This window comes from Scomber scombrus, chromosome 20 (assembly GCF_963691925.1).
Source record: "Scomber scombrus chromosome 20, fScoSco1.1, whole genome shotgun sequence".
Lineage (NCBI taxonomy): Eukaryota > Metazoa > Chordata > Actinopteri > Scombriformes > Scombridae > Scomber > Scomber scombrus.
This window is the reverse complement of record NC_084989.1, coordinates 19,193,489-19,208,231: the sequence shown is the minus strand read 5'-3', so window position 1 is coordinate 19,208,231 and position 14,743 is coordinate 19,193,489. Positions and strand designations below refer to the sequence as shown.

General features: G+C 38.4%; 2 protein-coding genes across 4 annotated transcripts; both read left to right on the top strand.

Annotated features, from left to right (window-relative positions):
• Positions 1-16: 16 nt before the first annotated feature.
• prtfdc1a (phosphoribosyl transferase domain containing 1a) lies at positions 17-14,328 on the top strand. Of its 2 annotated transcripts, XM_062441346.1 has the most exons (10): positions 17-46; positions 3,264-3,290; positions 3,944-4,050; positions 4,140-4,323; positions 7,833-7,898; positions 10,282-10,299; positions 10,907-10,989; positions 11,373-11,419; positions 11,938-12,014; positions 14,281-14,328. In XM_062441346.1, the coding sequence occupies exons 1-10, from the start codon at positions 17-19 to the stop codon at positions 14,326-14,328; spliced, it is 687 nt and encodes a 228-aa protein (XP_062297330.1). The 2 variants fall into 2 exon arrangements, with proteins under 2 accessions (XP_062297330.1, XP_062297331.1); XM_062441347.1 differs by lacking the exon at positions 17-46 and having other exon boundaries at positions 3,258-3,290.
• Positions 578-2,291, top strand: enkur (enkurin, TRPC channel interacting protein). 2 transcript variants are annotated; one of them, XM_062441345.1, is made up of 5 exons: positions 578-657; positions 893-1,038; positions 1,115-1,338; positions 1,554-1,700; positions 2,118-2,291. In XM_062441345.1, exons 1-5 carry the CDS (start codon positions 578-580, stop codon positions 2,289-2,291), a joined length of 771 nt encoding a protein of 256 aa, XP_062297329.1. The 2 variants fall into 2 exon arrangements, with proteins under 2 accessions (XP_062297329.1, XP_062297328.1); XM_062441344.1 differs by having other exon boundaries at positions 893-1,070; positions 1,135-1,338.
• Positions 14,329-14,743: the final 415 nt, after the last annotated feature.

Sequence of the window (14,743 nt, the reverse complement as noted above, 5' to 3'; positions counted from 1 at the left end):
TTTTGCAAAAACTGCTATGTCGAGTGACCTTACGTTGCGTTCAGGAGTTCGTCAAAACAACAAAATGTAGTGCTCCAAGTTTTAATGCATGACTCAAATATTTTTTAAAAGCGGTTAGATGAACACATGCAGAGTATGATAATCAGATCTGGAATAATTAACAACATATATCATTTGAAACATTAATTTTCGGTGACAGCTGAGAAATCAGGTGGCACTGACGTAGCAGAATGAATGAAGAATAAATATACTCTTAATTAGATCAATAAAATGAGTTGTATACACAAGAAAATTGCGCTATAAATGAGAACAAAACAGCTCATAACTTTATATACTCGGGGAGCTTGGATATCGTAAGAAGGTGCAATTTTATCTAAAAACTCTATTTTACGACTGTAAGGGAATGCAACATTTGCTCCCACGGTCGCCTAGCAACTAGCCGGCAGCGTGTTGTCAAACAAATCGCACTGAATCTCCAGCTAATGTTATCTCGGTCAAGTTAGCTCTTTTACTGGCTGAACTCAGTAATTGTGCCTTTTCTGAACATTTCATCCGGCTCCTGCTGAAGTCATTCAACATGTCTGAAGTGATTTATCCACAGGAAAGCGTCTACAATCTCATACCAAAAGAGAGGGTTCAAACTCAAAAACCTCAAAGGTACTTCTAGAGCAGTATAGCCTAAAAAAGAACAACATTATAATGGTCAAATTTGATGTAAAGTTTTACATTTTGACAGCTGCAGTGGATCTTTAGCTAATATCTGGCCTGAATTAAAGCTTCTTATATACTGTACAGTAGCTAACTTTATGTGTAATGGAAGCATTGGATTTGGTATTTAAAAGATAAAAGTATATACTGTATTATTGTCTGATCTAATGTGTTGTTTCTAAAGGTATATGTCCAAGTTCAGGCCATCAGTTGTTCTTGAGAAAAAGTTAACCAAGGATGCAATGAAGACAATGGGACCACCAAAAGTTGAGGGGCCCTCCCCGGAAAAATACCTCAAGAAGCATTCAAAAGAGCCCAAACTACCTGAAAGTGAGTTCTCCAACAGACTATTTTATCAATATGTGTTTCATCATTATTATTCACCTTTAATATTTGTCTTTTTCAGAGAAACAGTGTCCGAAAGAGGTTTGTAACACCTGCTCTATGAAGAAACCAGCCGTCCCTGCGAGGACAGAGAACCCACCTATGGGCATTTATACCAAGAGAGACTTTATAAAGACAAACACAGCGATGCCAATGAAACCACAGCCTACCTGTGTAGACACCAACAAGGGGCACAAGGAGCGCCTCGAAAATTCAGGACTTGTCCCCAAGTACATCAAGAAAAGGGTGAAAAAAACATTTTGAGAAACAGAAATACAGCTGCTACAGTCAATATATAGAAAATATATGATTTTATTAAGACACATCCTTGGAGACTACACAAATATGAGTCATATGCACAAATGCTCAAATAAATACCTCTCTTTATAAGTGAAATGATCCATCTTTGGAGTCTAACTTCATGATTGTATAAGTTCATTGTTTCCTGTTACTCCCTGCAGGATTATGGAGAAGTACCCGAGTACCTGCTGCAGCGCAATGCAGACGAGCAAAGGGCTAAGGAGGAGTATGACAAGTTTGTGAGAGAACAGACAGATCAGGGAGCCATGAAACATCTGTCTGATGAGGAGCGACACGCCATCCTGGAGGTACTTGAACACACGGCTGCACAGTGACAATTCATTCCCTAAAATAGCAAGGAGTCCTACAGACATCTGGAAATGACTGGAAGAGCACAGGAGATGAATTAGATGATTTCTGACTGTGTGAAGTTTTCAGGAAAATACTCTTTTTTTTGTCCCAATACTCACATAACTCATTGCAAGAGATATAGCCTCATATTGCCCAGCATCAATCATACAAAATGTTACAGAAAATGTTACAACTAGAAGACCACATTCAGCAGCTTTAAGTTTCAAGTTTATTTTATTTATATAGCACTTTAAAAAGTAAGTGCCTCACAAAGACAGATTTAACATTTAACAACACTTTTTATCAAGCTGACTTTATTGTGATATTTCTTTCCCATTGGTTTGGGTTGTTCCCTCTCTTGGTTCACTATCCAGCGCCTGAAGTCCAACTGGGATAAGCTGCACCATGAGTACCAGGGCCTCTCGCTGGTCACAGACACCCTGTCGAAGAAGGCGCACAAGGAGCGGCTCGAGGTGGCGATGAAGCAGCTGGAGAACGACATCAACCTCTTTGAAAGATTCAAGACCGTCTTCCTCAGCAATAACTAGGACACTTGGTCATGTACTGTGCTGTGGCCGTACTCCATAAACCACATGGGCTTGCATGAAATAAAAATGTGTATGAACTGCGCTATGATCAGTGAAAAGTCTAAACTTCAGCTAGTGCATTGTTCATTTATTGCAAATCAGAAATGTGACCTGACTGTGGTAATATATCAAAAATTGCAGGTTACCAAAATCATTCATGGGACAAGTGGGGTAAAAAATGTTTCCACTGCTTTATGTTAGCTGTAAATGTTTAAAATAACTCAAATTCAAAGGTAAATTCTCAAAGGATAATGACCAATTATTATTCTTTCTTGCTTGTTTTTAGCCTTTCTTCTTTATAAATGGATAATGTCAGAAAACTGTTCTGCAAAAAAAGTTGGGCTTTAAAATTAGCTATATTCTGACTGAATAAAATGTACCACATAGAAACTGCACCAAACATTTGTTGCTACTTTTTGTTCATTTCGTTCCGCTTTCTGCAGTGGCCTGTGATGCGGCCACGAGCCAGCATAGCATCACATGAAGCTGATTATCCCCGTAATTCTCTGCGGCTGAAACAACTCTGTCTATTTATGCAAATGACTGAAGCATGATCTCGCAAGCCATGTGGCTGGCTTCTCCGTACACTTTTGACTTTGTTTTTTCCCCCGTTTGTTTTGTGAATGGTCGCTGAGAAGGACGGCAACAAAACAGTAAGTTCATGCTTTGGTAATAACTGATTTGAAAATGTTGTTAATGCACAGACAGAATGTAAGGTTAAGATTTGAATGAAGTTCCCCTGAGTTACAGGGGATACTGCTTCAACTGAATCGAATGTTTCTCTCCTTCTTGTACTTCCTGCCTTTCTCTTGTACTACAAGTATCCAGTATATACAATATGTTATTTCTGTGTCTTTCCCCTAAGGGTCACTGCTACCCGTATCTTATCTTGAACCTTCAACCCTGACAAGACTGTTGACTGATGAGATGGAGAATTCAGGGAAGAAAAGAGGAATTGTGGTATGTTGTAACACAAAGCCTGTTGTATCAAACTATGTAGAGCATCATTCAGAAATGTCAGACAAATCATTATATCGTAAGACAGTCAAACATTAGTAGAACATTTTTGTTTTTGTCATTATTTGTGCAACTATTACAGCTGTTGTCTGCTGTTTTCTGAATGAATCCCTTAAAATCACTATTTGCAACTTTTTAAAGAACCTTGACGTAATTCTCAACCCATAAAAATATATACAGTAATTGGGTCAAAGTCAATAATAGCAGTATAATAGTTCTCTGATTAAGGTTATACAGTTTCAAGACATTTAGAATTTAAGGACCAACAAACTTTGGGTTCCTCCCACATCAAACACTATCCTTATTTCTCTGACAGATAAACTATAAATAACCTAATCTGTAGCATTTGTTTGGCTGAATCTGATGTTTAGCTTTGACTTTAAACTGTATTTTTGACTACTGAGCAGTGCAGGGACAACTACTTGAATTCTCTAACCATTATCTAATGCTGTGCCTATCCTCATAATCAATAATAGTGCTGTCATACAATGATTAATACATTTTAAAAGTTAACAGAGGAGTGACAAAAGGCTACAGCTTGTATAAACTGTGTAGTTTGAACACTACCATGCCTAACAGTATGTTGTGTTTCCTAGATAAAAGATGACTGGCCAGGTTACAGTCTGGACCTGTTCACCTACCCTGAACACTACCACGAAGACATAGAGAGTGTTTACATTCCACATGGAGTAATAATGAACAGGTAGACAACACAGCCAGCACACATGCAGAGAGAGAGACAGTTTTTTCATAATTTTCTGATCATTTGCGATGACGTGATTTGTCCCACAGGACAGAGCGTCTGGCCCGCTACATCATGGAAGACTTCGGGGACAGCAACATCATGGTTCTTTGCGTCCTGAAGGGAGGCTACAAGTTCTGCTCAGACCTGGTGGAGTTTATCAAGGTTCTTGGCCGCAACTCTAACAAGTACCTTGAAACGCGGGTGGAGTTCATCCGTCTGAAGAGTTACCTGGTAGGTTAACTGTGCTGTGTACTAAAACATTATACTAAATAAAGCAGTCTTTGTGATGTAATGCTTGAGGTTTTTGCAGATCAGGTATTAAGACCTACCAATGTGACTGATTTATTTTCCCTCTGTGATACATTTACATCCTGCTGAAACAGTTAATAAGTCAGTTGGCAGAAAATTGTCACTTAAGCAAAAGTGGTTCCAGCTGGAGCTGCAACCAAAGTTTATATTTCATAATGGATTAATCTGTTGATTGTTTTTTCAATTAATCAATTAGTTGTTTAATCTATAAAATGGTAAAATATATAAGAAAATATTCAGTTATTATAGTTATGTTTTGTTTTTATTTAATTTTTAATTTTAATTTTTTTATTATTATTTATTTCTATTTTAAATTATTATTATTTATTGAATTTTTTTATTTAGTTTTTCAGTTTGTTTTTTTTATTTCAGTTTCAGTTTTCAGTTTCGTTTTTAGTTTAACAAGTGATTAAGTAGTTTTAGTTTAGTTATTATTTTGAGGAATTTACTTTTTTTGTCTTAGTTTTAGTTTATCATGTATTATAGGAAATCAAACTAAGCAGGACAGTAAAAATAATAATAATATAATATAATAATAAAAATAAATTAAAACTGCAAGCAGTGTCGAAGGGACCTTGCACCCCCCAGTTTCCCCCCCAACTGTAACGCGCGCCGTACGTGCACGTTGGTGCGTGCGGCAGTGGCAGGGCTGTCAAAACTGGCATGTAGATGTCTTTGCTCCTGTGCCTTTAATTGAACATTGTGTGATGCGGTTAATGTCTCCATTAGATGGCAAACTAAGACCACAAATGAGTCTGGGTGACTTCTCAGCACAAAGGAATGTGGGTGAAGGGCCAAAAAATCATCAAGATTGAGCATTTTTGCCTGGATTGCTGACTTCCTGTTGGACTTATGGTATGGGTCCAAGAGGCTTTTTTGTGCGTCTGGACATAATACATAGGCGTTGTCGATTTCATTTTTCGATGTCAATGTAGAAGGCGGGGCTTAAACTTTGAAATCTTCCAGGGGGCGCTGTGGAGTCATCTTCTCACTTAAAACTCACAAACTTTGTCAGTAGTCAATATGTGTGACTGTTGAAGTATGTGTACAATTTGGTGAGTGTAGGAGTTTGGTAAAATGTACAAAATGGATAAAGGCATTAGGGGGCGCTACTGAGCTGTTGGGGCAAAATGTTGGGCAAATGTGGTATCAGATGAAAGAGCTCATGATTTGAAACCTACGTGGCAGGTTTCATGATTCTGAGAACATCATAAAGTCCTCAAAGCGGTGTTCGAAAAATGAAAATCGGTGCACGCCACGCCGCGTGGGCGACTTCCTGTTTGGTAAAAACATTCCACAAAATTAATTTCCCAATGATCCGATGAGACCTATGACATATTAAAATTTCATGCAGATCCGAGAGGATTTGTGGTCACATGACCTGACGTGTGGGGGCGCTAGCGAGTCCCCTTACCACGCTTGCGTCCAATCACGTTCAATTAAATACATTTTCACCAGCTGCAACGTGTGTGCAGAATTTCATGAGTTTTCATGTATGTTCAGGCCACCAAAAATGCGATTCATTTGGCGGCATAAGAACGTGAACAAGAAGAATAATAAGAATCTTGGCAAAAGCAATAGGTCCCTCACTGACTTGTCAGTGCTCGGGCCCTAATAATAAGAATCTTGGCAAAAGCAATAGGTCCCTCACTGACTGGTCAGTGCTCGGGCTCTAATAGTAAAAAATAATATTCAACAGATACTTGATAATACTCCTCAAATGCATCCCTACATTCATGCACCAAAGACAGTTTCCCATTTTTAACAGCCTTTTTTAACTCAGCCCTCAGCAAGCTGAATTGTCTTAGCGTCTCCTGGGCCACTAGATGTCACTGTTGCATATGTTTCATGAGGAAAGGGACCATTCAGGCAGGACACCTCAAGGACAGCTGATTTTGGAGAGACTGCAGAGCTCAGGACATGATATCAGATAAATAAATACCATACTGCTAATTGAAACCTCGGTGCTGTGCCAAGACAAGCAGATCTACAGAATATCTATACCATATCATGCACATGGAATGCATAAAGTGAAAAATTAGCCTTGGGAATGATATGAATGTTTACAATGATATCACTTTGCAATTGTCACCACTCACTTATCATACTGGGGTGTATTTTGGCACTGTAAAAAAATCTAATTTATATTTCGCTGCATGTGGTCACATTCCTTTGCTCCCTTTACAGCACTGGAGAGGATTCCCTGTCTTTATTTACAGAACCGGCTTCCTCGGAGGTTCAAGTAGCTACAAGTGAAGCCTTAATTTGATTATAGATAGTTTTTTTGTGGTTGACCCAGACAGTAGGATCATCATTAATGATAAATGTGGTCAACGTGCCTGGCTTGTACGCACATTTTACTACCTTAAGTCTTGTTTTTTTGGCATTTGAACGAACTCAGGATTGTTTTTGATGTCAACAAACAACATGGCAGCATTCCTTTTGAGGACGGTGTCTAAGCGATGACGCTGTTAGTCAATCTCACAGGTCATGACAGCGTCATGTGAGCTGCCCCCAGGGCTGAGATTTTGTCCATGTCACTACTCCTTTTATCCAAGTGATAGGAACTTCAAAGCAGTCATTCTTCAGTGCTGAATGCTGTGCTGAGTGCCCGTCTCTGTTTATGTAAAATTGAATATGTTACATTCATGCTTACTGTAAAATAAGTCTCCCCCGGTGGGCTTGTCTTGCGTTAGTGTTGTTCTGTTTTAAATATCTTACAGTAAAGCCAAATTATTGAGAAAGTTACAGTGTTACACGTGTCTTTGATAAACGTGTTATGGTCTGAAGGGGACCTAACATGATCTTGTGATTTCCTGTCATTTAGATACTGTTATGATGTCAAATGTTAAACATGGTCAAACATATGTGAAAATTCTGCCTTCTGCCTACTTTGAACACAATTTCCCCATCAAACAGATGTCAGATTGTTCGTCTTTGTGGTTAAGGTTGTTCACATCGTCCACTCGCATATTTCTGATCAGATTCTGGATCAAACCTGTATGGCTGCATTTGATTAGAAAAATAAGTGAAATACCAATATTACTGTTTACCTAGCCTCTGGATTTGGCGTAAATCTGCCAAGGGGTCATTGAAGGGGGGTCCATAAAGAGACAGGGGCTAAAACGGCCTGTTTCAGTGAGAGTCTGAACTGAGGGGCTTCATAAAGAGCCACCATATGATAAATAAATAGTTTTTTGAAATCTAAATCATGCAAATATATCCCAGTAGAGCCCTGGAATAAAGATGTAAACCTGAAAATGTGCATGATATGTCCCCGTTAACTATCTGACTGAGCTTTTATTGTCATTTCTGCTATCAAACGAATACATCTTGATTTTGCGCAAACAGTCTCTCTTGAGCTACATCATTTTTATTGAGAAAAGAAGCAAAATATGAATAATCCTTCCATATTGTCTTCTTCTCCCCAGAATGACCAGTCAACAGAAGACCTGCACATCGTAGGAAGCAGCGATCTGTCTTTTCTGCGTGGAAAGGTGTGCGTAAATTACACTTAATTTAGGATATTATGTGGTCAAGGGGTAGTGCTCATTGTCAGGGGAGGTATTTAGATGATTATTTTGTAACGGAAACTACCTTGGCCTCAAGAGGGAGTTGTCAGTCAAACTGTCAGGAGGTGACCACTTGTATAAAGGTGAACATCAGAGTTAGAATAAAGTAGAAACTACAGTATGGCCTTTTTTTTTTTCAAACTACACAACTAAGTTTTTTCCCAAACAGGGAGCAGATAAATAGTTTTTTGGTCCCAGTTTGAAGCTTTCTCTTCACAGCTGTCCTCTTCTTGCACACCTCATGATAAGTGTCACCTTGTTAAAGTCTGGCCATGAATCTTCATATACATTTCAGGCAAACGAATGTTCCCACAGGGCAGATTAACTGACTATTCATCCCCCCCGAGCTCTGCTGGGGGAGGATGGAGGAGTCAGTAGAGGATGCAGGCTGTTGAATCATGAGGAATAATCCCTCCCTTAACTACATTATTCTTTGAGATAGACATAAGACAGAAACTATAGGTCCTCACAAGTGTTCGAGACAGTAAGTCCGATGTTGAAATCCCGTATATGAATAGCTGAGCTGTCAGAATGTTCACCGAGCTGAGATGCATTTTCATTGTGGGCAAAAAGGTCAAAAGGAATAAAAACAGAGGTTGACAAGCACCTTGCACAGAGAGCATGAATCACTCTACTTTGTCTGCAATAATAAGGTTGATGCTTGTTTTTTTTACAATCCTTCACCTTGATGAAAATATGAAATGAAAACCTCCCATGAAGTCTCTCATAGTTTCAAAAAACAAATGAACAGTCATCAGTCTTTGCAGGCCTTATACAAAAATGTTAGAATCTTAGCTCCAGGTAGGGTATGAATGTAGTACTGTATACAGTGCCACATTCATAATCTCCTTTAAAATCTATAATAATGGTAACAAAATGACAGCAGAGTAAAAGCGAAGTGACATGAGCAGACTCTCTGGTTTCTGTGAGCTGAATACTAGCCAGCAGCATTAAACAGCACTGTTAGAGATTTCTACTGTAATTCCTACTCGTCTGTGAAGTCGTAGCACTCAGATTTCTATATCCATGCAGTGTTATTATAGTAATCTGAGTAGTTGAGTTCAAGTTTAGCATGGTCGTAAATGGAAAATGGTGTCTGAAATACCGATGAGTGGATTATTGGAGCATGGATGAAATACCTTTTTCGTTTCTAAGGGTTCTTAAGGCAACAAATAAGGTTCATAGCATCACTTTATGTCCAGAAAGAAATTAAACTTGAACATGTAATCTCCTAAACAGATTTTTGATTGACATAATATATTACAGCTGAAGCAATCAGTCCATTAATCGATTAGTCAATCAACAGATGATTCATTTCCAACTATTTTGATAATCAATTCATTGTTTTGGCTCTTTTTTTTTTAAAGAAAATGCAAAAATTGGTTCCAGTTTATTAAATGTGAATATTTTCTTTAGTCTTTCATGATAGTAAACTCATAATCTTTGGGTTGTGGGCTGTTGGTCGGGAAAAAAACAAGACATTTTAGGTAACTCTATAATATACATCTACAGTATATCATTGTAAAAAGTCTTTTAACTGATTAAATATCCTAATAAGTATCCTATAAAGTAAACAAGAACATAATAACACCATGATCAAATCTTCAACAATGCCTGTAGCGCAAAACACCAAAGTAGTCATTGATTTTAATTAACTGAGTCTTAATTAATGAAGTCTTTTCTGCAGCAATAATTCAAAACTCCTGGGAGAACTAAACAAATCCCAAATAATGATACTAAACAGAATAAAAGAATTGCTGTTGCACAGTTGTGCTTTACTTGGCTGAACATTATGTTTATAGTTTGGAGCATGCAGCAAAACAGGTTAGTTACGTTTTGGGTTTTCATGCTTTTTACGTGTCCCCGTTTCCCTTTCTCTGAGTTTTATGTAACAGTGTTCAGGTGTAGACTGAGAGAACATTGGCCAGGCGCCTGCATTCTCTCCGATCACTCTCCCCAAACCATAGATACTCTCTGCTGGTCTCACAAAGAGCCCCATACACCCAGCCAAGGGAACAAGGAGTCACTTGAAACCGTGCAGCAGTGAAAGCGTGCAGCGCCCCGGACACTCAGAAGTGACTTTTTGCTCACTGTAGACACAGATGTTCATTACTGAGGAGAACAGAATGAGTTCTGTGTTTTTGTTAAGGCGCTGATGATACTGCCAACATTGTTGCCATAGATACCCTCTCTAAGAAATGTAAATTTCACAAAAACAACCCAGCCCTTTATTTTCAATTTGCTGGAAATTCAAAGGTGATGTTTTACTAACTTGTTTCTGTCTTCTTTTTTTTCACATGTTACCAAGTGTGTGCTTATTGTTGAGGTGAGTGTCCAGAACAAGCAATCTCACTGACTTGCTGTTCGTGTTTATTTTTTCCATCAGTATTAGTTCTATGGAGTATTTCCTCAAAATGACCACTGTATTTGATGCTTTTATCGTGTTTTGTTTGCACTTCTTTTGGTGTCTTGTTGATTTAGGAGCCATAGTGCTTGTAAGAGCCACATCTCTTGTGCTTTTTGCTTCACAAAGGGACAAAAAGAACAAAGTGTTTTCTCTTTGAGATCGTGTTTCTGTTGTAAAAAGTTGGAGACACACCAGCACGATATCACAAGAGCTGTTTACCCCAAAAAGTACAAACTACGGAAGTATTTGTAAGGCTACACCCATCAGGGGTAATCTAACAATATACTACATATAGGTTTAAATAGTTGCCAATCAGCTCTGTGAGTAACTCAGATACATATTTGACTGCTCAATGTCATGTCAAAAAAGTTATGTGTGTGCAGAATATGGACTCTACTCAGTTTAAGGAAGATATCCCATCATTTGTAGATCAGACTGTCACTTTTCTCCTCTTTCAAAGCAATCCACTGTCCCACATCCCTCCCTCCTCATCTCTCCCTTTTCCTTTGCTCTTCCCTTCCCTAAGGCCATAGTTGACACAGGAAAGACCATGAACGCCCTGCTGAAGCATGTGGAGACCTTTGAACCCAAGATGGTCAAGGTTGCAGGGTGAGTCAGTTTTTCAGTCATCATCTGTGTTTTCCTCACCAGGGGAAATGCCAAGTGTGTGACAAACGCACAAAAAAAGGAGATATCACTTATCCACATATCCACAGTCCCTATCTCGTGTCCATGGGCAGTTCCTATGCGCTCCAAGATGACAGAGACACGATAAACATCTGTCGAAAGTTGACTTCCTTCTGTGTGTGTAATGCTATTCAAGTGTGAGCATTTCTGTACCCATTTACGGATTGCTACGATTGTTAAGATGTATATTAGTTAGAGTTAAGATCTTCAAATTAAAATGTATGACAGAAAAAAAGAATAAAAATACTGTATGTGTACCAGCTTTTGTATTTTGGAAATAACTCTTTATCTGATCTGTGTTTCAGTCTGCTGGTGAAAAGGGTTCCTAACATAGCTGAAAGTCTGACAGACTGTAAGTATCCCTTTTTTTAATGCCATCCATTTATACTACAGAATGGGCGCCATTATCTTCATTGATTGTACTGTGACCGCCATGTCTGTTACAGTGAAGCATGTATGTTTTTCTGAATATGATAATAATGATGTAAAAAATGATTAGTCCCTATCGCAAATCATATTAGTAAAAATATATCAACATTTCTCAACCTTGTCCATTCATTAGTGACTTACTGCAAATTACATTTTTCTAAAAGCTGCTGTATAACCTTGAAGTGAAAGTGTTGCAGACGGCTTAATTAAGGCCGTCTTGTGAAGAGTAGAATCTCTGACAGAAAATCTATATTTCTGACCTTGTACAAAGCACTGATAAACATGTAGAGGAAAAAGATGTGTATATATACTCTTCTGCTTAAATTCTTCACATGTACATGTGTTATGCATACATACATATTATGTAACACCAAATTAGCTTCTGAATTGATTTTATACACATCATGTCACTCTTTAACACAACAGTTTCTTCTCTGATAGATGTTGGATTTGAAATCCCCAACCGCTTTGTTGTTGGTTATGCCTTGGACTACAATGAATACTTCCGTGACCTGAATGTAAGTCCCGAGTCACCATTGCACACCACATGACCTTTTGAAGAGCTAAGAGAAAGGGATGAAAGACACAGGGGTTGTTTGGGGGGGGGGGGGGGAGGAGTAAACACAGTAAATCAAAGAGATGCACTCCTCTCTCTGAAACCTAAACCTACCCAACAGGTATCGTCCCTGCCTGAGGAGACTTTACATGTAGGCAAAGCAGCTCACTTCACTTAAATTAATGCAGGTGGTTTCTGGGCATGAACACTAAAATAACTCAACTGTCTGAAATACTGTGTTAGCATCATTTATGTGGCACTGGGTTGGTTCATCTCCTATCTGTCAATCTGTCAGAGGTCATTCTCTGTAATGCTTGGAAATGCCTCCTCCTCTTTTTTTCACTTCTCTTTTGTGGGGTCCCCCAGGCGTCTATTTTGGGTCCTATTTTATTCACTATTTATATGCTACCCTGGGGGCAAATCATGCATAGACATGGCTTTGATTCCCATTGCTACACGGATGACGCATAGTCGAACGTCCTGTTAAAGTCCGGTAAAGCCTGGTGGAGATTTATAACGAGTTTCAGCTCATTGTTTAGCTGTCTGGCTGCAACTTTACTGTTTTGGCTCTCATAGGCAGCTAAATTCAGACAAAAAACTCTAAGAAGAAAAAAAACTGTAAAGTATCTGCTCTGCACCAAACAGCAAATGAACATTGTAAGTGTCAGCTGGGGTAACATAGTGGAGCATTTAGATATTTCCCTCAGCAGTTAGTAGAGAGCAAAAGAAGAACAAAAGGAGTGTGAATATTGGTCTCACAGTCACCTGGACACAATTGAATGATAATGTTGCTCCATAACGTCTGGATGTGGAAATAAGCCTTAACCATTACATACTATTCATATTCTGACTCATAATTAGTCTCTACACCAATTCACATTCATAGACTCCCCATCAGTCATTAATAAAGGTTTTAATCCTTTTGGGTTAAAAAAAAAAAAAAAGAATCTTGTGGAAAAAAGACATTCACAGTCACTATTGTATGGTCCAGGAGAACATTTTATAGAATATGATGAATACAACAACATGTTTTAATGCTGACTTTTGAAGTTGTTAATAAACACAGGTCAAAATTGTACATTTGCATATATAAAAATGTGTATCAGCTGCACAAAGATTTTTAAAAAGCATTTTATTTCCATGTTTGTATACTGTCGGTCACATTAAGAAAAGTCTGGCTAAAAGAAATGTGTAGCTCTAGGGTGTTTTTACAGCTCTTTAATGTAAAAATGGGTCAAATTTGACCCTGAACAGTATGGAAGGGTTAAGAGTTTAAAAGGTGATGATGTGTCAGTGTTGGGTTCACGGTTTGCTTACTCTAGCCCCGAGTGGAACATGGTAAACATTATAGGCTACCTGCTATACATCAGCATGCTAACAATGTCATTGTAAAGGTATTTTACTCAAAGCACTGCTGTTCTTAAGTACAGTATAGCCTCAAAGAGTAGTTTTTAGTCCTGTTACGTTTTTATATCATACAAAAAAAGGGGGGAAAGAAAAATCACGGTCCTTTTGCATCTGAAAAGCATCTCACTGACTAATTGGTGCTTTAAACCAACTTTACTTGACAGTTTATTTCAGTCAGTCAATCTAACTCTGAAATTAGTGAGCGCAAACCTACGTGAACTTTGTCATTTTTATATCTGTAACGATGTGGCCTCAAATTTACCTCTGACTCATGTGAAACACTAAGCCTAGCATAACCATAGCTTTGTGTGTGTGTGTGTGTGTGTGTGTGTGTGTGTGTGTGTGTGTGTGTGTGTGTGTGTGTGTGTGTGTGTATTCATGTGGGTGTGTATGCTGCATTTACTGTACTTTATGATAGTGGGTGCAGGTTTGAGGGGGGTTGGTATTCATTACTACAGTTTGAAGGAGGGTGACCTGTGGAATGTCGGGGTTAGGATCTCATTATTGGGCAGAGTTAAAGCTTCCCCCTCTTATCTGTCCTTATCCTACAGAAGAAATATGAGTTGATCCCCTGGGAAGCTCAAAGTTAGATTAATGAATGTGTCATAACTTTGTAGATTACCTTCCCTGCTTTTAAATGTCAGCAGGCTTCATCTTGCTGTATTGCATATGGCATATTGAGGCTCTCAGAACATGCTGTAATTTCCCTCACGGCAGGATGATCTTATGCAAATGTTTTTTTCTACGGTCATATAATGTTAAAGTTAAAGTTGGAGTGACAAAAACTAATTTCTCTCTCTCCCACCTCTCCTCCTTTTCAGCATATCTGTGTCATCAGCAAGAGTGGGAAGACGAAGTACAAGGTTTGAGGAGACTTAAAACCACAAGTTATGCACGGTTTTGCATTAGCAGCACAAAACTGTCTTTCAACTATGTCCAGCTTAAAATAAATTAAGCTTCAGTTTTGTTTTCTGCACGCAAATGCTTTGAAATGTATTGTCCATCCCTCTAACAGTCACTTTGAATTACACAAAAAAAGTCCATTTGCATTTCTATCTGTCATTTGTAATATATGTTTGAAAGTGTGACTGCTTTACAATGAAGAACTGTTCTTCAGATCAAAAGAACCACTCATAATTTTCACTTGGTGTTCATAAAATATTTTTAGATGTGTATTTGATGTGATGGAGTCATGGCTTCACCTTCCCTTTTTGTATGTCAGCGTGATTAACACAGACACAAAGAAATGGATAAATGAAAGAAAGAGATGCTTCCCACCAGGAG